This window comes from Rhinoderma darwinii, chromosome 2 (assembly GCF_050947455.1).
Source record: "Rhinoderma darwinii isolate aRhiDar2 chromosome 2, aRhiDar2.hap1, whole genome shotgun sequence".
Lineage (NCBI taxonomy): Eukaryota > Metazoa > Chordata > Amphibia > Anura > Rhinodermatidae > Rhinoderma > Rhinoderma darwinii.
The window spans coordinates 421,681,038-421,705,238 of NC_134688.1; the positions used below are offsets into that span (position 1 = coordinate 421,681,038).

Sequence of the window (24,201 nt, forward strand, 5' to 3'; positions counted from 1 at the left end):
CAACACATTCCCTTTAATGAGACGACCCCTGGACTGGACTGTCTAAAGCCTCTCATAAATTTGTATCCTTTCTTTTCCTGACAGCCAAAATTCCTATAGCTACATCCTGGAAAAGTCCTGTGATTCCTCTTCATCTGGTTAAGACTGAACTGAATTGGATTATGGTCAATGATCGTTTACACTGCATGGTCTCAGATAAGGAGGAGGTCTTCATCCAAGTTTGACAGCCATGGCTCCGATACCTTGGGACAATCTCTTAGGTTCATTTTGCCTGGAAGACATTTGACCCTCATGTTTATTTACGGGGAATGCCCCTGACTGTTTTTTTCTCTCTGTATGATGTATGGTTTGTCTTACTTGAAAACCTTTAATAAAAATTATTGAAACATAAAGAGCAAAATTTTTGATCAAGGTACCCCCCCCCCCCACCTGATTGTCTATCAATCTCTGGACTTATTTATGTATATTGTACTAACTTCCCCACAATCCATTATTGTGTCTGCTTCTGATCAAACTTCATCTTGAATTTCAGATTTCACCCTGCTTTTTTTTCCTCTGTGCTATGCTGCCAATCCCATGATACTGCATCACATGAGCAGCTGGAGCCAGTACCAACACTGCCAGTGTGATTGTCCTACTTTATATATTCTTCTAAATAAACTACGAGATTATATGTATAGAGATAGGGAGGCTGAACTGTGATCTTTACTATAGCTGTCTAATAATCATGATCAGTAACTGTGATAGGAGTTTGTGTCCACTTCTCGGCCTTTTGGCTAAGATCAAGTATAGTACCTGCTCAAGCTGAGGTTAGTAATCATCCCTCCCGGTGGTTGATGGGCCATCGTAGGGGCATGACAGAACGCCGAGGTGAGGGCAGGGAACCACAACGGTCATCGCTCTGGTGTACGCACTTGGTTTAAAGGTACCATTTGTAGGTGACCAGGCGACCGCCGGATCGAGGTCAGGAGGTCGGGTAGTTTGAAAGCCCGAGTTGCTATGTGCCCCAGGGCTGGTGACCCTGGGGTGCCCTAACTCACTGGGGGTGGGATCCCACTGAGTGAAGGCACCTTTGCACGCACTCTTCTTTCACACTTCTAAGAACACACCTTTATTCTCCCGGCCTTCTGGCTGGGAGATGAGGAATTTTTATACCTGGCGGATGTCCAGGCTGTATCACAGCCCACATCCACTTATTTAATTTTGTTTTTCACTGTGTGTTTGTCACGTTTTGTCACAAGGATCTTGGGATGCGGTGCCCTTCTGGGACCCTCCTGAGGTCTAGGGGGAAAATGTGTGGCCATCTGGTTCCGTTTTCCCCTGCAACCCGGCCTCCCTTCTTCGGAGGGGAGGTGCAACCTTGATGCAGGCTCCTAGATGGACACTGGGGTGGCAGCCCAGGTAGAAGCCTAGGAGTGTGTTTGGGTCTCCCTAAGCTTCGGCGAGGGGGGATCATCGATCCTTGATCCTCTAGGCCTATGGTTTGGAGGGTCAGGGAATGGTTATGCGGGGCCTCTCTCTTTTAAGAGAAGGGCTGCGATAGACCGCATCCTTGTGCACTTTTTGTGTGGCACCTCTGCACTATTTATGCACTTGGGTGATAGAAAGCACGGCTCGGGCTTTCAAAAAATTAAAAAAAAAGGAATTTGTGTCCACCCCCTTTGCTGAGCCTGTGTGGAACAGTCCATGCCACTTCAGCATACAGGAAGTTCTGGTGTCTGTATGAGTGACAAATAGATTCCCATTGACTGAAGCAGAAAAAGCGAGTCACCAAAGTATAATTCTGACTGCTGCTATGCAACAGCCCTAGTGTAATATTTAGCGATAGACGAAGTAAGAAAAAAGAACGGGCGAAAGACTGACACATGGAATTCCTTAATGGAACACATGGGAAACGTTAGTTTTGTTTGTTGATACCCTTTAAGTATTTGTTATGTATGTATAACTAAAATTGCTGATTTGTTGGTTCTTTATAAACCACCTTAATGAGTTCCTCTAGGGTGTTGTGTTATTCCCGGTGTCTAGTTACCTCTCTATTAAAGTTCTTCTGCAAATACTGTCACAATATAATGCTCATTGCAATATTAGAAAGCAATATCCAGGAATCATACACATAATCAGCCCCAGCTTATTGCCATAATCTTAATTTATATGTTACTATATGCAAGTAGCAAATTTGCACTAAATGCTGCCATGTGATACATGGAGTATATTGTGATAATTGATGAGTTAAAACTTTTTTTTAGCAGCAGAATAGTTCGTTATTATTTTGCACATTATAGTGTTCACATTTAACTCTATCACCATGTACAGAGACAGAATTGTGTAATACATTGTAGATCATTTTCACTATATGCCTACTGGAACACAGGGCACGGTCTTGGGTTTCTTCCTTCTTTCTCTCCTACCCTTTCCTTCCTTTCTGTTTTTCCTTCTAGGCTTTCCAGTGCAGGGCCTCGGTTCTTGTGGAGGGGATGTTGTCATACTTTTGAATGCTTCATGCTTGACAGTCGGGAGAATAGTTGTAGTTGTTCTAGAATCTACGGTCCCCATAGGTTCATCATTAAGGATATCATTGAATTGATCCTCTGTGTTTCCTATGTCTAGTATGGAATCCAGTGGTGTGTTTGCTACTGACCCCCTTGCATTTTTGACAATCTCTTCACCCCAAATATTTTTTGAGGAAGATTTGATGTTTTCTTTATTGAGCCGATTCTTCCTTTTACCTTTAAGACCTTTTCCCTTTTTGTTCTTTCGCTCTTTCGTTTTTGTTTTGTCTTTCTTCTTCTTTGCAGTGGTCTCTGTCGTGGTCTGATCGGGCGAAGTGGTTGGACTAATTGTCACTATGATCTTCAGGAGATCCTCAGTGGCTTGCATGACTTGTCCTAGAGTTGGTTGTCCTGGTGGCAACACTAAATGGTGTTGACTAGGGTCTTTGTCCTTCTGCTTTACAGGCTTATCTATAGTATTTCCTCCATAATCATAGAGTCCAGACTCTCTGGGAACCGCAACTGTTTCATTTTTGGACTTTTTACACCTGAAAATAAAGTAATTTAAATATTATGGCCATGTTTAATTACTATTATATTTCTTTACATAAACTATGTATAGCTTTCTACTTGTACCACCCCTATTTATTTTGTACACTAGTACTTCAGGTTTACTTCTTGCATTAATGACCAGTATGTTTTTTTTTTTCTTCAATTCCTTTTTGTTAGAAGGGTCCCACAATGATCACAGAGTGTCCCACTGCTTGGACCACCAGAAATCAGCTGTAATATGTAGGGGAATTAGACAGCAGGTGTTCAATTCCCCTACAGCGCCACCACAGGAGAAATTAAGCATTGCACAGTTCTCATTAAATTCATGTGCTGTTCGTAATGTAGGGACATGCCTTGTCCTCCAGAGTGTGAGACACTCTTTGTAGCTTTTTGCTCTGACTAAAGATGAGTCCTGAGTGGGGGACCTCTCTCTATTAACTTTATTATAACTACATTTGAAAATGGGTTTCCCAGACCAGACAACTTAGTTAAGTTTATGTAGTTGAATATATAGATGTGTTCTCATATGGTTTCCCATGAAAATAACACTGTAAATGAATGTTCACTCTCCAGGGGGGTTGGCCCTGGAAAAAGAATAGCTTTATATTGCCTCATTTGGCTATGCACTCCTCAATGAATACTTGTATTGGCTTAGGCTCTATTCACACTATGTTTGAATTTTTTAATGGGATGCTTTTGTATTGAATATTGTTGATGACTAGACTATTTATTACAATAAAAGTATGCTAATGATCACCTCTGTGACGTTTGCCAAAAAGACACTCTTTTGGCAAATGTTGGGTCAATGGGGCCATATGGATACATTCAGCGTCGGGAGCTTTCCTGGCAGATACGCCAAACATACACTGAAAACTATAGACACTGCCCATTCTATCTGATACTTACCAACCGTACCAATGCCTTTCCACACACTGCTCCTTATATGTGAATTCAAAGCACTGAACCTGGATGACATTGAAGAAAGCCTGACCCATCACCCGAGAAGCTGTGTCATTCACTGTTCGCAGGCAGTCTTTAAATCTGAAGAACAAATATAGCAGATAAATGTTAGTAAAAATAATGCAAGAACTATTGATGGCTTATATTGGGTGTAGGGTTAGGTTCTTACATGCAATGTTTGTTTAGTACATGCTAGTACTTAAAAACACAAACACTGGAATAAAATAAATCAGACCTCAATTAACCAAAATCCTGTGGACTAATCAACACTGCTTTCCGGCACAATCCTGGTAATTTCCTGGTTGGATTTCCAATCCAACCAAAATCTAGTTTGCTGCAGAGCGGCCTACTATCTAATTTTAACCTTTTAACACAGAATAACATACATGTACATCATCTGCAGGGCTAATTTGCCACTTTCAGAGACTGTAATCTGGAGATAGCGTTCATGCTATCTACAGGGCTGCGGGCTTGTATAACTACTCACTCTTTACCCCTCACCTATTGGCCACTTTCACAATTGTGTATTGTCAGTATTTTGCATCAGTATTTGGAAGCCAAAAGAAGGAATTGAAAATAAACAGAGAAAGTATAATGGAAAGATTTGCCCTCTTCTGTGTTTTCTACCCACTCCTGGTTTTGGATTCCAAATACTGATACAAAATACTGACCTAAATAATACTGTGTGAAAGAGGACTTTGGGTATTGAAACTAAAAACCCCTGCATAGTCAGCATGAAGAGTAACAGGCACAAAACCAGCAGTACGTAAAAGCATAAACAGCTGAGCTACGCTGTTTCCTAAATCATGGTCAGAATTTACCTGCTTCTACCGCAACACAGAGCGGCAGAACAGGGTTTAGGAGGCCCCATTCTAGAGATGTATCAACCTTTCTACACCGGTTTTCTGGCGTAGAAGAGTTGCAAAAGGGCCAAGAAGTGGCAATTTTCAGGGCAAATTGTGACTTTTAGTCTTTTCCGCCATAATCGCCTTTTTTGTAGAAAAGGGAATGGCCCCTGGAAAAAAGAGCCGTGGCCACAGATGCCCCACAAATTTATACTTAATGCAAGAAAACTAGCATAAATTTGAGTGTAAATGTACGCCTGCTGCTAGCTGGCATAGATTTCATTCTATAGGGCGTAGCAAGGTATAGTCCCAGGCTGGGCCCCTACCTTGCCCGTCCCCGCACTCCCATTGGACATGTAAAAAAAAAATTATACTCACCTCAGAGTTCCTTCTGCCCTCCAGCTCCCCCATCACTCCAGCATGCCTCAAACGACGTAATGACGCTGGGCAGCGTCCAGACATTGTATGTGATGCAGCATTGATGACGTTGATGTGCTGCGTCGCATATAAGGCCCTGAAGCTGCTCGCTGTCAGGACCTTGTACGAAAGGCACTAGAAGGATGAAGGACTTGGAGGGGGAGAAGTGGAGCGGTGAGGTGAGTATGTTTTTTTTAATGTAATGAACTACATGGGGGGAGTGTATGGCGCACGGCCGAAAGATGCAACACATTTATGAAGAGACTTTTGCTTCTTAAAAATGTGTCACACTTTACTCCAATTTGTCTTTCTATTAAGACTGGAAAAATGAAACGCCAGTCTTAATAAATTCCCCCATAGACTTCTTTTTTGTAGTGATCGATAAATCACTGAAATGCATTGAGTAGCTTCAAAATCTCTTCAAAATCGCTCCAGTCAAGGGATTTGCTACTGATTTTTTTTTAATCACTACCTGCTGGGATTTCAGAGCTACACACTTGTCAGGAGCGATTTTAAAGAGATTTTCAAGCTACTCAATGCATTTCGAAGGACAGCGATATCACAACAATTTTTTTTGTAGCAACATAAATAGTCCTAACATAATGTATTCCTACAGTCAGCGATTTATCGCAGTCCAATAAACAGTGAATTATCGCTCACTACAAAACAAAAGTGTAGGCCTCGCCCCAACCTTAGGATACCCATACAAGCCAGGAGTTCTGTAGATTGCATGAACAGCTGACTATGCAGAAAATAGTTGTTTTGCTGTCCATACAGACAAAGAGGGAGGGGAGTGAGTAGTTTTACAAGCCAAGATGCTATTACAGACTACAGTCCAAGATTACAGTCTCTGATAAAGAAGTAGTTAGATGCATAGGCTGAAAGAGATTAAGACGCAGGCTCTGGATACGGAGAAGCCTGTGCATGGGAGCGCGCCTGAGGCGAGCCAGCAAGACTGGTAGCGTAAGACACGCCCCCTGCTATCCAGTGAATTAAAAAGTGCAGATCAGCAAAAAAGGGTCGCTTATAGCATGGAATAATAAAGTAATACATTTTTTTTTCTCAAACACAGAAACCACTCGGAGCTGTAATATACAAGACTATTAAATTTGGGGGAAAACGATTGCAAATGGTGCAGGTACACTTTAAGTCTTCAATTTCTGCCCACCAAGGTAATGAACTAATGTACACATTCCATATAGTGTATACAGACACAATTCTCCCAGTCAAGGACATTGCCGTTTATCAGTTTGTCCCATTTGTCTCCTCATATTGTCCTTGTGGATGTGTCTTGTTTTGTGGTCCGGTGTTTAAACATTCCATTCCATTGATAAATAGGAGTGAAGGTCATCATGACTCCAGGTTTCCATCTACATTCATTATTTCAGCAGATTTGGAAAGACAAAATGTCCCATCGACCATACTGCTTGATACAAAGACAATATTACTATATATTCTGTACTCAAAGTATATGCACAAATCCATTAATGATATCCCATCGTTTCCCCATGGGTTTTCAGTGTGTTGTACATATACCCCCATTGACCAAACAAAAATTTACGATTGACATGTCTTCTACCTTGGTAGTTAGGCCCTTGACAATATACACATTCAATCCATCATTACTTCTCTCAAAGTCAAAGATATAGCAGGAAACTTACTTGTTGTCACATTGGCAATGACTGATGGTATGCCAGAGAAAATTCCTGTAGCCATAGCTGAAGGTAAAGGGATGGATGATATGTTCACAATGATCGTGAGTCCTACAACACGAGTCCGTCTCTTTATGCTCACCTACATAATGACAGAGGCAGAGACATTGAGTGAAGAGACAGTATTATTTAACACTAAACTTTGACCTCGAGCAGCCAAGAGAGATGATTACAGCAGGAATAAAGAAGACATATTCAATGTACTTCTCATGGCGGTGAAGTCGGAAAGACAAACTTCCGACTTCTCTGTTCAAGAGCTAGTTCACACAGAGCTTTTTGGTGCTGTTTTTGACGCGGAAACCACATCAGAAAAGGCATTTTTTTCCTTAATAAATTGCTCATGTATAATAATTTGTAATAATATATTGACTGTAATAATATTATAACATCAGACTTTTCATCACCAACATGTAAAAAATAACGCCACTTAAAAAACATAAAATATAAAAGATATTTATTGCAATACAATCTCTGAACAAAAAACTTTTCTAAATTCCTGTGAGTAAATATATTTAGCTATTTAACAAATGAATACAATATTAATAATATGTAATATTTCATATTTGCATTTTGAAGCCAGTGTTGGAGTCGGTGGGGAGAGGACTAGGCAACAAGATAAGGAGATCCTTTCGTTACAAAACAGCAGTGAAAATAAAAAGGCCCAAATGTCAAATAATCACATTTCTGATAGTGAAATTGAAACATTTAAAGGCAAGTTAAAGTGTATGTTCACAAATGCCAGAAGTCTAGCAAGCAAAATGGGGGAGCTGGAGGCCTTAATACTGGAAGAAGATATAGATATAGTTGGTGTTGTTGAAACATGGCTGGACTCTTCACATGACTGGGCTGTAAATCTACAGGGTTTTACACTGTTTCGGAAAGACAGGGCAAATAGGAAAGGTGGTGGTGTATGTCTGTATGTGAGAAGCGATATGAAGGTGAGTGTAAATGAGACATTAGAGGGTGAAGATTGTGAGGAGGTTGAAACCTTGTGGGTGGAATTACAAAGGGAAGTAAACACTGAAAAAATTACTTTTGGTGTAATCTATAGACCCCCCAATATAACTGAAGAGATAGGAGGTCAAATATATAAACAGATGGAGCGGGCTGCACAGGCGGGTACTGTAGTGATAATGGGAGATTTTAATTTCCGGGATATTAATTGGTGTCATGGTTCGGCTTCAACTGCAAAGGGGAGACATTTCCTCAACCTGTTGCAGGAAAATTTTATGGGCCAGTTTGTGGAAGACCCGACTAGAGGTGAAGCTCTGTTGGATCTGGTCATTTCTAATAATGCAGAGCTTGTTGGGAATGTCAATGTTCGTGAAAACCTCGGTAACAGTGATCATAATATAGTTATATTTTACCTATACTGTAAAAAACAAACGCAGGCTGGGAGGGCAAAAACATTTAATTTTAAGAAAGCCAATTTTCCCAGGATGAGGGCGGCAATTCAGGATATAGACTGGGAAGAACTAATGTCAAATAATGGGACAAATGATAAATGGGAGATTTTCAAATCTACCTTGGGTAAATATAGTGCAAAATGTATTCCTACAGGTAACAAGTATAAACGACTAAAATTAAACCCCACATGGCTTACACCTTCTGTGAAAGGGGCAATACATGACAAAAAAAGGGCATTTAAAAAATACAAATCTGAGGGTACATCTGCAGCCTTTGTAAAATATAAAGAGCTTAATAAAATCTGTAAAAATGTAATAAAATCAGCAAAAATACAAAATGAAAGGCAGGTGGCCAAGGATAGTAAAACAAATCCTAAAAAATTCTTCAAGCATATAAATGCAAAAAAGCCAAGGTCTGAACATGTAGGACCCCTAGATAATGGTAATGGGGAGTTGGTCACAGGGGATCAAGAGAAGGCAGAGTTACTAAATGGGTTCTTTAGCTCTGTATATACAACAGAAGGAGCAGCTGATGTAGCCGGTGCCAGTGCTGTTAATATATCAGTTGATATACTGAATTGGATGAATGTAGATATGGTCCAAGCTAAATTAAATAAAATAAATGTACACAAGGCCCCGGGACCAGATGGGTTACACCCTAGAGTTCTTAAAGAGCTTAGTTCAGTTATTTCTGTCCCCCTCTTCATAATATTTAGAGAGTCTCTCATGAGTGGTATAGTGCCAAGGGACTGGCGCAGGGCAAATGTGGTGCCTATTTTCAAAAAGGGCACTAGGTCTTCGCCGGGTAATTATAGACCAGTAAGCTTAACATCAATTGTGGGGAAAATGTTTGAGGGCTATTGAGGGACTATATACAGAATTATGTGACAATAAATAGTATTATAAGTGACAGCCAGCACGGTTTTACAAAGGACAGAAGCTGTCAAACCAACCTGATTTGTTTTTATGAAGAGGTAAGCAGAAGCCTAGACAGAGGGGCCGCTGTGGATATAGTGTTTTTGGACTTTGCAAAGGCATTTGACACTGTCCCTCATAGACATCTAATGGGTAAATTAAGGACTATAGGTTTAGAAAGTATAGTTTGTAATTGGATTGAGAATTGGCTCAAGGACCGTATCCAGAGAGTTGTGGTCAATGATTCCTACTCTGAATGGTCCCCAGTTATAAGTGGTGTACCCCAGGGTTCAGTGCTGGGACCACTATTATTCAACTTATTTATTAATGATATAGAGGATGGGATTAATAGCACTATTTCTATTTTTGCAGATGACACCAAGCTATGCAATATAGTTCAGACTATGGAAGATGTTTGTGAATTGCAGGCAGATTTAAACAAACTAAGTGTTTGGGCGTCCACTTGGCAAATGAAGTTTAATGTAGATAAATGTAAAGTTATGCATCTGGGTACGAAAAACCTGCAAGCATCATATGTCCTAGGGGGAGCTACACTGGGGGAGTCAATTGTTGAGAAGGATCTGGGTGTACTTGTAAATCATAAACTAAATTTCAGCATGCCGTGTCAATCAGCTGCTTCAAAGGCCAGCAAAATATTGTCGTGTATCAAAAGAGGCATGGACTCGCGGGACAGGGAGGTAATATTACCACTTTACAAAGCATTAGTGAGGCCTCATCTAGAATATGCAGTCCAGTTCTGGGCTCCAGTTCATAGAAAGGATGCCCTGGAGTTGGAAAAAATACAAAGAAGAGCAACGAAGCTAATAAGGGGCATGGAGAATCTAAGTTATGAGGAAAGATTAAAAGAACTAAACCTATTTAGCCTTGAGAAAAGACGACTAAGGGGGGACATGATTAACTTATATAAATATATGAATGGCGCATACAAAAAATATGGTGAAATCCTGTTCCATGTAAAACCCCCTCAAAAAACAAGAGGGCACTCCCTCCGTCTGGAGAAAAAAAGGTTCAACCTGCAGAGGCGACAAGCCTTCTTTACTGTGAGAACTGTGAATCTATGGAATAGCCTACCGCAGGAGCTGGTCACAGCAGGGACAGTAGATGGCTTTAAAAAAGGCTTAGATAATTTCCTAGAACAAAAAAATATTAACTGCTATGTGTAGAAATTTTTTACTTCCCCTTTCCTATCCCACTTCCCCTTTCCCATCCCTTGGTTGAACTTGATGGACATGTGTCTTTTTTCAACCGTACAAACTATGTAACTATGTAACTATGTAACTTTGGCTCCACCCAAAACTCCACGACTCCAAGCATAAAAACCATCTTAAAGAGGCTCTGTCACCAGATTTTGCAACCCCTATCTGCTATTGCAGCAGATAGGCGCTGCAATGTAGATTACAGTAACGTTTTTATTTTTAAAAAACGAGCATTTTTGGCCAAGTTATGACCATTTTTGTAGTTATGCAAATGAGGCTTGCAAAAGTCCAAGTGGGTGTGTTTAAAAGTAAAAGTCCAAGTGGGCGTGTATTAGGTGCGTACATCGGGGCGTTTTTAATACTTTTACTAGCTGGGCGCTCTGAAGAGAAGTAACATCCTCTTCTCTTCAGAACGCCCAGCTTCTGACAGTGCAGATCTGTGACGTCACTCACAGGTCCTGCATCGTGACGGCCACATCGGCAGCAGAGGCTACAGTTGATTCTGCAGCAGCATCAGCGTTTGCAGGTAAGATCGACTTACCTTTTAAACACACCCACTTGGACTTTTGCAAGCCTCATTTGCATAACTACAAAAATGGTCATAACTTGGCCAAAAATTTTTTACAAATAAAAACGTTACTGTAATCTACATTGCAGCGCCTATCTGCTGCAATAGCAGATAGGGGTTGCAAAATCTGGTGACAGAGCCTCTTTAAAGTTTGTGTGTAAATCTGTATTTCTAAATGGAGCATGGATGCACGCTATGTATGAAGCTTCTGACGGACGGCAGGTTTCTCTCATGTTAAACAGTTTTTATAGTTTGGCGCATGCGCCAGCACCGCTGGTGATGTGTACACAGTGGCATGTGTACTTACCATAGAGCGGTACCACAGCACTGCTACGGGGCCCCTGGTAACTCAGGACCCACCACTGAACTGCTCCCTGTGCTTTTCTTCACACCATGAGTTAAATGAAAAGATTATGTTTACCTGCAGCCACCACTAGGGGGAAGTTATTGCATATACAGATTTATTCAGCTGCCAAGAGTTCAATAAGAGCTGTATGTATAAATTGAGCTCCCCCTAGTGGCAGGAGCAGGCAGGCAGCAATTTATTTCTAATCTCTGATCACTGTATGAAGAGAAGCAGGGGATATGGAGCTCTGTGTTTGAAAAAGGGAGTAAAAGTACATACTTATATGTATACTGACACTAACACACACTGTTTCCAGCTTTAATTGTTATAGCATGTTTTTCTTTTTATTTTGTCTTTTGGAATGGGGCCTGTTCTATTCTTTTCTATGGGACCCTATGATCTATGTGTATGCCCCTATTCGTACATTGCATGTTTCCCTGCAACAGCATTGTAGCCTTGCAAAGGGTTTAATTGTCAGCAGTGAGTTAAACAGGCCAAAAAATTATTTCACTGAATAGGTATAGGTTGCCTAGTTGAAAATATTTTGAGTGGTTCACTTCTATGTGCTTCTATTTTTTATATCCTTGTTATGGATGTGACTGAAGACCATGTATATATAATGTTTATATGATTCACAGTGTGTTGTGTTGTCTAATACAAGAATTTATGGAGAAGACGACCATACAGCTCTATGTACAAAATATCTTGCATTTATTTTGTTTCCAGATTGAATAGGAAAGGATAATTCTTGCAGAAACACCAAACACATTTTCATTCTGCAAAAAGCTGCTGATAAAGCCACATAACTTTATAAATGTCATATTGTGCTGTTCAAACTACCCCATTCTCTATTTTTATCCTTAAAAAAAATAATACAATCACTAGTTTGTATAAGGGGGGGGTTTACACTGTGCGTTCATATAACGCTCATTGACGATAATTGCCCTGTGTAAACAGGGAAACGATCAGCAGATGAACGAGCAAACGCTCGATCATTTGCTGGTCGTATCGTTTCAAAAAAGTTAAATATTATCGTTGTCAGCAGCGCATCTCCCTTTCTAAATAGGGAATCGTGCTGCCGACATAATAATAACGTATGGGGACGAGCGATCGGAGTAACGACAGCTCGTCCCCATCCATTGCTCTGTGTGACAGGAGAAAACGTGCGCCAATCAACGATGTCTTGTTGATCGGCGCGCGCTGTACCGTCTGATTATCGGCCAGCGTAAAAGGGCCTTTAGTCCTTACATTACCCTATAAAGTTGTTAAAAATCTCGTTCAGCAGATACTTATTCATACATCGTCACGCTCCTGTCACACAACTTTAGAGTTTCAAATCCACCTTGTTACATAGTTATAGTAGTGTGGGCAAGTCATCTCCTAATAGTTAGATACTTTGCCATTCACAAGCCTGGGAAAGCTGGGTGAAAAGTCCTATAATGGAGGACATTTCCTATTATCAATATTGGAAATAACAAAGGCTAGAAACAGATATAAAGAAATGGCTAAAAAAAAGTTAGCTAACAGAAGATAAGAATGGTGTAAGCCGGCCATACACCTTAGATATCTGATAGACAAACATTCATTCAAATGACAGTTATCTTCCCTGACTCCCTCATAAACATGCAGATCCAGAAGGGCAAAGCACACATTTATTGTCACCAGAGCCGGCCTTAGGATAGATGTCGACCCGTGCGGAAATATCTTTTGGCGCCCCACCCCCATCATAAAGTAAATGCCCCATAAAAAAAAGTATAATGCCCCCCCACAGTATAATGCCCTATATAGTGCCCAACACAGTGTAATGCCCCTTTAGTGCCCCCCCATACAGTATAATAATAATATAATATATTATAACCCCTTCAAGGACACAGTATTTTGTCCTCTAATTGTGCCCAAACAGTATTATGCCCCTTAAGTGCCACACACAGTATAATGTCCGCTTAGTGGACACCACACAGTATAATGCCCCCCTCCCCTGGCTGCCACACACAGCCCCCACTTGTAGACAGTGCCATACAGCCCCCCACCTCCCCCCAAACAAAAAAAAATTGCACTCAGCTAGGCCCCTTTCCCACGACGATCTGAGCTGCCCCACGACGAGCTCCTTGCGTAGGCCGGCGTGATCCTGTAGCCTAGTACAGAGTTTCCCAACCTTTTCGGACTCGAGGCACCACTGGAAAAATAAAATTTCCTCAGAGCACCCCTACCAAAAATTGTTTCGAGCAAGACAGAAAACGGCTAAAAATAAGTACTACACTCGTGGGGTATGTTCACACAGCATTTTTTTGTAAGGCAAAAAAAATCAGCCTCAAAATTTTGAATTGAGAGCTTTGTTTGACCTTTTTTTTTTTTTAAGCCATTGAAGCTAATGCAAAAGACGCAGGGGAAAAACGCAACAAACGAGCGCCACAGGTATTTTCTACCTCCTATTAATTTCGATTGGAGGTCAGAGGTGGAAAACACTTGAAGACCATCAGCCCGCACACTCACAGTAAAATGACGATCAGCCCGCCACTAACAGTAAAATGACCATCAGCCCCCACTCACAGATTTCCCCTGTAAATAGTGCGACACAGCCCCCTTTAGATAGTGCCACACAACCCCTTGAAGGTAGTGCCACACCGCGCTCTCTAGATAGTGCCACATAGCCCCCTGTAGGTAGTTCCACACAGCCCCCTTGTAGGTAGTGCCATACAGCCAACTGTAGATAGTGCCACACTACCCCTTGTAGGTAGCGCCACACAGCTCCCTTTAGGTAGTGCGAAACAGCACCATTGTAGGTAGTGCCACACAGCCCCCTTGTAGGTAGTGCCACACAGCCCCCTGTAGATAGTGCCACACAGCCCCATCTAGGTAGTGTCAAAAAGCCCCCTGTAGTTAGTGCCACACAGCCCCCTTGTAGGTAGTGCCACACAGCACCTGGTAAATAGTGACACACAGCCCCCTGGTAGGTAGCGCCACACAGCCCCTTGGTAGGTAGTGCCACACAGCCCCCTTGTAGGTAGTGCCACACAGCCCCCTTGTAGGTAGTGCCACACCGCACTCTCTAGATAGTGCCACATAGCCCCCTGTAGGTAGTTCCACACAGCCCCCTTGTAGGTAGTGCCATACAGCCAACTGTAGATAGTGCCACACTACCCCTTGTAGGTAGCGCCACACAGCACCTGGTAGATAGTGCCACACAGCCCCCTGGTAGGTAGTGCCACACAGCCCCTTGGTAGGTAGTGCCACACAGGCCCCTTGTAGGTAGTGCCACACAGCCCCATGTAGGTAGTATCATAAAGCCCCCTGTAGTTAGTGCCACACAGCCCCCTTGTAGGTAGTGCCACACAGCCCCCTGGTAGGTAGTGCCACACAGCCCCTTGGTAGGTAGTGCCACAAAGCCCCCTTGTAGATAGCACACCCCCTTCCTGTAGATATTGCCACTGTAGCTCCCTGAAGGAGTGGAATCACCCTGTGGCCGGGGATTCAGCTCCTGGAGCCTCCGCTTGATGTCTCTGTCCATATATGGACAGTGAATCAGGGGCAACTCCTGAAGCGGAATCCCCGTCCACAGCGTTGCCGACGCTGTGACCAGGGATTCCACTCCAGGAAAAGCCCCTGTTGTCTGTGTCCATTTATGAAGAGTGACGTCACTGGCTTCTCCTGGAGTGGAATCCCCAGTCACAGCGTCGTGGATTACACTCCAGGAGAAAGGAGAAGCCCCTGTCATCTGTGTCCACTTATGGACAGTGACGTCAAGGGCTTCTACTGGAGTCGAATCCCAGGTCACAGAGTCGGCCACATAGGGATTTCGCTCCTACAGGGAGCTATAATGGTGTTAGTAGATACCTTCCTGCTCTGCTATAGGGGCGTCGCTAACGCTCTGGCAGCCGCAGTGGCTTCTAGCGGCGCCGCCGGCCATGGGGGGGGCCCATTCAGATGGGTGACACGGGCGGCCTAATGCCTAGTGTTGCCGCTAGCAGCCACTACGGCTGCTATAGCGGTAGCGACGCCAGTGAGTGGAGAAGCGCCCGGGCGGAAAGGCGGCTGCTGAGTCGCCGGGCCCGGGTGCTGCTGAAACAAGCAGGAGAAGGGAACCAGCGCAGCGCCCCCTTCCTCCTTCTGGAGTGATGTGCCCTGTGCAATGGCACAGGTCACACACCCCCTAAGGCCGGCCCTGATTGTCACATGTAGATGGGGACAAGCAGTGGTCAAACACCTCTGGCACCACTTATCCCTAGAGAGTAAAGCATCAGCATGTTAAAATTTAAGATCATCAAACCTTTTTTCCTTAACAACAGATGTTGATGACTTTCAAGCTGTTCTCATGCGCATCATGGCAGCATCCTCCAATATTTATCTAATGTGTATGGCATGGAAATAAGCAATCACAATTGTCGTGACTTCTGGTTTGGTAACTGATAGCAACGTGAAATATTATTAAAATATAACTTTTGCAGGGGCTGGATTGTTAAGAGGGCATCTAAGATGGCACAGCAGTGACTGGCACACTTTTAGAAGTTTGCGTAGTTTATTCTGAATAATGTTAGGGTCAATAAAAACAAAAATGTGAAAAATTTACACAACCTTCAAAGTGTTCTGTATACAGAGTTGCTTTATCATTTTCTGCATTACTGTTTGCACCCTCCTTCGTGGTAGGGTGTGCCTATTTTTCATTTTCGAATGTTGGAGGATATGCCTTTGACACAAATCTTGGATACCATAAACTATAGTAAATATTAGAATTACTGTGGGTTGTGCACTTCAAATTTTTAAGGCCAACAGTGCCCTCAGTGGCAGTAACAATGGTCCTAATGTCGGTCAAAGTGCCCGCTGCCAGCCAGTGTCCTCAACATTAGACACAGTACCCTCAGTCAACCATAGTGTCCCCAGTGTCAGCCAAAGTGACCAGTGGTGGATTAAGTAGACCATAGGCTGTGGGCTGTTCCACAAACTTGAGCCCCCCTTCCCCACCACTGCTCTGCCCTGTCTATAGTGAACACCACCTTTCTGTGTAAGCATTGACAAATGGGTGTTACGATTTCCCTTGTTAAAGGGCTGTGTCCCTACATACTAACAGTCCCCAACCATCGCTGACTGTATTACACTGTGTAGGGACACATCCTCTTGACAATGGGAATGCTAACACGCATTTGTCTATTAGTCCTGGGTACACAATGACTTTATGTGGAATACAAAGATTTCCTATAACAGACATGTCACATGTCAGGAGAGGGGACAGATCCTCTATAGATCTAGTGACTCACAAGTGACATCTTCTCTGATGGGAGTCGTTCTCTTTTCTTCTCCATCTGACACAGACTGTTATTGCGACTTCTCCTGATAATCCATCTTTGCTCCTCGCTTCTGCAGCCATTTCCAGCCTCTATAGAAACACAAAAATTCAGACACCAAAGTCCAGGCCCCTACATTAAAGGGGTTGTCCAGGCATGGACTGTTTTTTTCATACTGATGACCTAACGATCTGCCCGGACAACCCCTTTCACTCAGACTAATAAATTCGAACCCAAGACCAGATCCTAGAATACATTCAGGCCTCAGATCTTCTAAACTATTGCAGTCCCCAGAACAGACCCCCTTAAGCAAATACAGACCCAGAACAAGCACCCTAAATACAGACCTTGTACCAGACCCCTAAATACAGACCCCAGACCTGACCCCCTAAACTAACAAGAACCTCAGACCTGACTCCCTAAACTAATACAGACCCCAGACCCCTTAAACTAATACAGACCCCAGACCCCCTGACTAAAGACCTCTAAACTAATTCAGACCCCTTAAACTAATACAGACCCCAGACCAGACCCCTAAATACATACCCCAGAACGGATCCCATAAATACAGGCCCCAGACCAGACCCCCTAAATACAGACCCTTTAAACAAATCTATCCCCTTATACTCACATAACAGCTCACCTCACAGTCTTTTCTGTGGAGTCTTGCTGCTGTTCTAGGACCTGCAGTTATGTGACCTTCAAGTTTCTAAACAGTAACAAGAACTGCAGAATTAAGGTCATGTAACCTTGTCTACAGGTCCTTTTACATGACATACACAATGCAATTTCGTGGTAAAAACGCAACAAAACTGCATTGTACTTTGGGCGGCCATAGTGTAATGTACCTATTACACTATCCTGCTCTTGTTGTTGTTGTTCAGCAGCAAGCAAGGAGTTACAAGTGCCCAGGAGAAGATTTGCCTGCTAAAGATATTTGTGATAAAAGTGTGACATCCCTTCTGGCTTCTGCCACTGTCCTGCTGAACCTGAGACACATAGGCAGTCTTGGTACCATATTTCTAAAGTAAATGACTCTTTTCTAATTTGTGTGGCATCATTTGCTTTGGACATATGGAACCGGTCTATATACGTTACATACTAGTATATACAGCACAGAAAGGCCTTATAATAAGTGTAGAAATTCCTAGGTCCTGATATCTGACCGATTGTCATGGCCCCACACTGATGTAGGGCATAAGAGTTTCTTTGTGAGGACTTGACAGAAATTGATAGGATCTACATTCTAATACCCAAGGGGCTTCTAGGCAGTCAATGATTGGACATATTGGATTTTGACCTATCTGAGCCTAATGTTGTCTGCACTAATTAAACAGCAGGACAAGTCTAATGTGCATATTAACGGAGGCATTGAGACTATTAACTATTGGACAAATGGCCAACCACTATCTAATGGTCTATGGCCAGTAATAGAAGAATATTAAAGAGGCTCTGTCACCAGATTTTGCAACCCCTATCTGCTATTGCAGCAGATCGGCGCTGCAATGTAGATTACAGTAACGTTTTTATTTTTAAAAAACGAGCATTTTTGGCCAAGTTATGACCATTTTCGTATTTATGCAAATGAGGCTTGCAAAAGTACAACTGGGCGTGTTGAAAAGTAAAGGTACAACTGGGCGTGTATTATGTGCGTACATCGGGGCGTGTTTACTACTATTACTAGCTGGGCTTTCTGAAGAGAAGTATCATCCACTTCTCTTCAGAACGCCCAGCTTCTGGCAGTGCAGATCTGTGACGTCACTCACAGGTCCTGCATCGTGTCGGCACCAGAGGCTACAGATGATTCTGCAGCAGCATCGGCGTTTGCAGGTAAGTCGATGTAGCTACTTACCTGCAAACGCCGATGCTGCTGCAGAATCATCTGTAGCCTCTGGTGCCGACACGATGCAGGACCTGTGAGTGACGTCACAGATCTGTACTGCCAGAAGCTTGGCGTTCTGAAGAGAAGTGGATGATACTTCTCTTCAGAGCGCCCAGCTAGTAAAAGTAGTAAACACGCCCCGATGTAGAATGCTGCAGAATCATCTGTAGCCTCTGGTGCCGATGTGTCCTCGCTCGTCTGACACGATGCCGGACCTGTGAGTGACGTCACAGCGTGATCTCTCGAGAACACGGCTGTGTCTGCACTGCCAGAAGCTGGGCGTTGTGAAGAGAAGTGGATGATACTTCTCGTCAGAACGCCCAGCTAGTTAAAGTAGTAAACACGCCCCGATGTACGCACATAATACACGCCCAGTTGTACTTTTACTTTTCAACACGCCCAGTTGTACTTTTTCAAGCCTCATTTGCATAAATACGAAAATGGTCATAACTTGGCCAAAAATGCTCGTTTTTTAAAAATAAAAACGTTACTGTAATCTACATTGCAGCGCCTATCTGTTGCAATAGCAGATAGGGGTTGCAAAATCTGGTGACAGAGCCTCTTTAAATACAAAAAAAAAGTATCTGAAACCTCATGGGGCCACCTTTAACACACTCATTTTTTACTTAAAGGGGTTTTCCCATGAAGGACATTTATGACATATCCACAGGATATGTCATAAATGTCAGATAGATGCGGGTCCCACATCTAGGACCCGCACCTATCTCTAGAACGGGGCCCCCTAATCCCCGTTCTAGCTTTTTGTGCTCACGTTGACTCCCGGCCACTTCCTAATTACATAGTCGGGACATGGTCGGGAGTTACGGAAACAGTGTAACTCACTGATCTACGCTGTTTCTGTAACTCACATAGTAGGGAATAGTAGTTACAGAAGCAGTGTAGCATTCGAGCTACGCTGTTTCCGTAACTACTATTCAGTTCTATGGGTGTAACAGAAACAGCGTAGCTCAGCGAGTTACGCTGTTTCTGTAACTCCCGACCATGTCCTGACCATGTAATCAGTAAGAGGTCCGGAGGCAACGTGAGCACAAAAACCTAGAATGGGGTTTAGGGGGCCCCGTTCTAGAGATAGGTGCGGGTCCCAGAGGTTGGACCAATGGTGGATCACTCTTTAGGGTGTGTTGAGCAACTGCCAGAGGCTCCCAAGGGGCCCCATGGCCGCCCAAAGTACAATGCAGTTTTGTTGCATTTTTACCGCGAATCGCTGCAAAAACCGTGATGAAACTGCATTGTGTATGTCCTGCAAAAGGACCTATTGTTCTTGTTACTGTTCTTGTTACTGTTCCTTGTTACTGTTTAGAGACCTGTAGGTCACATGACCGCAGGTCCTAGAACAGCAGCAAGACTCCACAGAGGAGACTGTGAGATCAGCTGCTATGTCAGTATAAGGGGTTGGATTATTTTAAAGGGTCTGTATTTAGGGGATCTGGTCTGGGGGTCTGTATTTAGGGGATCTGTTCTGGGGTCTGTATTAGTTTATGGGGTCTGTTGTCTGTATTTAGGGGGCCTGGCCTGGGGTCTGTATTAGTTTAAGGGGTCCGGTGGTCTCTATTTATGGGGCCTGGTCTGGGGTCTGTATATTTATGGTGCCTGGTCTAGGGTCTGTATTAGTTTAAGGGGTCTGTATTTAAGGGGTCTTGGGGTCTTTTTAATTTAAGGGGTCTGTATTAGTTTATGGGGTCTGGGGTCTGTATTTAGGGGGCCTGGTCTGGGGTCTGTATTCGTTTAGAGGTCTTTATTTAGGGGGTCTGGGTTCTATATTAGTTTAAGGGGTCTGGTCTGGGTTCTGTATTAGTTTAGGGAGTCTGGTCTGGGGCCATTATTAATTTAAGGGGTCAGGTCTGGGGGTCTGTATTTAGGGGTCTGGTCCAAGGTCTGTATTTAGGGTGCTTGTTCTACAGTCTTTATTTATTTAGGTTGCTTGTTCTGGGGTCTGTATTTGTTTAGGGGGTTCTGGTCTGGGGATTGCAATAGTTTAGAAGGACTGGGGTCTGAATGTATTCTAGGATCTGGTCTGGGGTCCGAATTTATTAGTCTGAGTAAAAGGGGTTGTTCGGGCACATCTTTAGGTCATCAGTATGAAAAAACGGTCCGTGCCTGGACAATCCCTTTAATGTAGGGGCCTGGGCCTTGGTGTCTGAATTTGTGTGGCTGCAGAAGCGAGGAGCAAAGATGTTTAAGGAGAAGTTGCGATAACAGTCTGTGTCAGATGGAGAAGAAAAGAGAACGACTCCCATCAGAGAAGTCATCACTTGTGAGTCACTGGATCTTTAGAGAATCTGTCCCCTCTCTTGACATGTCTGTTGTAGGAAATCCTTGCATTCCACATAAAGTCTTTGTGTACCCAGGACAATAGACAAATGCGTGTTACCATTCCCATTGTTAAGAGGATGTGTCCCTACACAGTGTGATACAGTCAGCGATGGTTGGAGACTGTCAGTATGTAGGGACACAGCCCTTTAACAAGGGAAATCATAACACCCATTTGTCAATGCTCGCACAGAAAGGTGGCGTTCACTATAGACACGGCAGAGCGGCGGCGGGGAAGGGGGGCCCAAGTTTGTGGAACAGCCCAGGGTCTATGGTCTGCTTAATCCCCCACTGGGTGGGACCCGCATCTACCTGACATTTATGTCATATGCTGTGTCCTTCATGGGAAAACCTGTTTAATGAGCAAACAGGATTGCAACTCCTCTTAGGGTAAGGCCACACGGAGCGGCACTTAATCGTGCAGCCATTAATTAATACAACATTTGGCCATACAATTTTGCAGGTAAAGGGCCGTTTCACCCGCAATAACGCGTCCGTGTTAGGGCCCCTCCGTGTGGCCTTACCCTTAAGTAACCCAATTATTGGTAGTCACAGCAGGCAGGTAGACAATTACCAAAACAGGACTGTAATGCTTTATTTTTCTTATAGGAAGCGCTGTATAAAGAGCTGTATAAAGAGCTGATCTAAATACAACTTGTACTCCCTAATACATTTCATATTTACTAATACTATACATTTTATATATATTATATTAAATCTATCAATATCTTATTGACCGTACCACATTTGTTTTCATTGATTTTGCATGTAGCATGCAGATAATTGATCACCCATTTTTAGAGCAGCCTTATCAAACTACAAGCAAAAGACCTGGAGAATTGCGATATACTAATATGCTAATATACTTAAGGGATTAAACCTCAATAGGGGAAAGGGATCTTGAAGTTCCCTTTGAAAGGGTAATTTCCAGCTAAAAGCCATTCATAAAGAGCTTCAGTATCCAGAGTCTGTCCTACACAGCAAGGCAGCCGTGTCACCAGAATCATTCTATTCTATAGAGCTACTTATCACAGCGTCTGACATGATGCTCCTTGTTCTTTCACCTACTTTGTCCAATACGTTTCCTCTTTGTTTAATATTTTGGCTACTGCTGCATATAATATTTGCCAATTCAAACTATTAAAACAGATCACAGATTACACACCCCTCCCCCAATAATACACTCTGATCTGCTGTGTGGGATAAATATTCACTTCTCTGTCAAGTCCATAAGAAAATAGTGGGCACTTTGACGTACATACGGCAAATGTGCAAATGTATGTATTTCAAACTACATGGTGGACCCCTATTTTAGATTAGATTACTACAAAATAAATTGATGTAAATATATGGTAGAAAGATAAACATTTTTTTATTTTCCTGCTACTTTTATAAAACTACAAAATGCATAATATAATAATGACATTGAATTGCCAGTGATATCCTTATATTCCACATAACAATCAGTCATACTTACTAAACCAGTGTAGTACATAAAGTACTGAATATAGTACTAAAGCACAAGTCCTTTAGTAATATACATTAGTTTAGCACTATACTGATGAACATACCCATGTTTCATTGTATCTTTACCAAGTAGCAGCTTTTTTCTCTTTAACATAGTATAAATAGTTGTATGGTAACTAAGTGTTAACTATTTAAGAGCCTATTTCAGGCTAAAATTGAGTCTTGCCACTGGTTGTTTCAGCATAATTACTGGACTGCTTTGAACTGGGGAATGTCTCAATTATTTGCTTATACTAAGTTTCTAAAAGTTCTTGATGCAAACTTTTTCAATTTGTAATTGCTAGCTTTTATATATAAGAAAGTAGTTCATGTCCAGAGGTCCTAAATCATTCATCTAGGGCTATGTCAAAACTAAGGCAATATAAAGCTTACTAACAAGATTCTATACAATAAAATTCCATTGTCTCTGGGTATAGCTCATGACATTGAGGAGAATCATCTGTGACTCAAGCAATAGTTTTCAGTAATCCTACCGGAGCACACACTACAGCCCTCGTTGTTACTGTAGAATAGATAGTAGTAAACCCAGTCTTCTTACCTAGATCACTTTCTTTTTCAGCATTGTTCCCAGCCCCACACCAGAGTGTTCCTGGGTAGGTGAAGCCCCTCTTAACTCTCACATGCTGCCCTGTGGAGTCTCCTCTCCTTATAGACAATTCTGCACTCAAGAAGATGAAGCATGCCATCCTGGCTTCAGTAAAACCTCCAAAGTCCCACACATCATCTTGTCTGTTCCTCTGGCAATTGATGAGAAAGTCTCTAACAGTCTCAGCATCTTCATCCAAAGAGCATGACACCAGCTGCCTCCTCTTGTCCCATATGGAGGTCACCAGCCCTTCACCATCAGTCACCTGGTACTTAGCATGGTGGTCCTGAAAGGTCAGCTGAGCACAGTCATGCACACCCACCCTACTCTTGTCACCAAGAGTCCCTGACAGCCCATATGCAAAAGCGCTTATTAAGAGAGCCAGCATCTCCCCCCACGTCTACAGTACGTTCAGCACCACAATCAGGAGACAGCACCAGCCCAGAGCCAACTGCCTTTATAAGGGGACTTTGCAAGGTGGTCTGATCCCAGACATTTAGGAGGAGGGACTTCGGGATCAGTAAGGTCTCTCTCTGTCCCCACATAAATCCCTGGAATTTATATATATATCTTTATTCCCTCCATACATAGGGATACAGCTCTTTTCATCTACTGACTCAGGAACCTGTTGATTTATAAGAGCTGAAATCTGTTTATTCACAGACTATTGATGGAACTCTTACATCCACCTGCAGCATTTATGAAGCTAGGCTTTCATGTGTGTCTTTTATATCTGAAATATGCGAGATTTAGACATGGAAATGAAAAGTATAGTTTCTGGAGTTTTACATTTTTTTTTCCTTGCCTGCTGTAGCTCTTCATTTACTTAATTTTATGTTATTTAGTTGACAAATGGATACTTGAAGTCAAAGTAAACAAGCAAAAAGTTTAAACCTGACCAACTAGACAGGCTGAGCAATATAGTTCAGTGATGACATCATCAAGGGTGGTAGTAACTGCATACAGGGGATTTAGAGCCCTCCTTTCATAGAAAGCAATGGAGTGTGCAGCTTATGTGTAGATTAGAACATTTATAGTAGTATACCCTATGACACATGGCTGGGTCACTGAAAATTCACGTTAAAATGATTATCCTTTATAATCAGTAATATTGAGATATGAATTATAAAGCTTTATTTGAGGACACACAAACGAGGCTTATTCAGGAT

The 24,201-nt window shown here is 42.7% G+C and overlaps 1 protein-coding gene across 1 annotated transcript; it reads right to left on the minus strand.

Moving 5' to 3' along the window:
- Positions 1–1,803: 1,803 nt before the first annotated feature.
- PROCA1 (protein interacting with cyclin A1) lies at positions 1,804–23,469 on the minus strand. The gene is made up of 4 exons (XM_075850852.1): positions 22,985–23,469; positions 6,925–7,057; positions 3,948–4,082; positions 1,804–3,037 (listed from the first exon to the last, which is right to left on the minus strand). The coding sequence occupies exons 1-4, from the start codon at positions 23,418–23,420 to the stop codon at positions 2,350–2,352; spliced, it is 1,392 nt and encodes a 463-aa protein (XP_075706967.1). The 5' UTR covers positions 23,421–23,469; the 3' UTR covers positions 1,804–2,349.
- Positions 23,470–24,201: the final 732 nt, after the last annotated feature.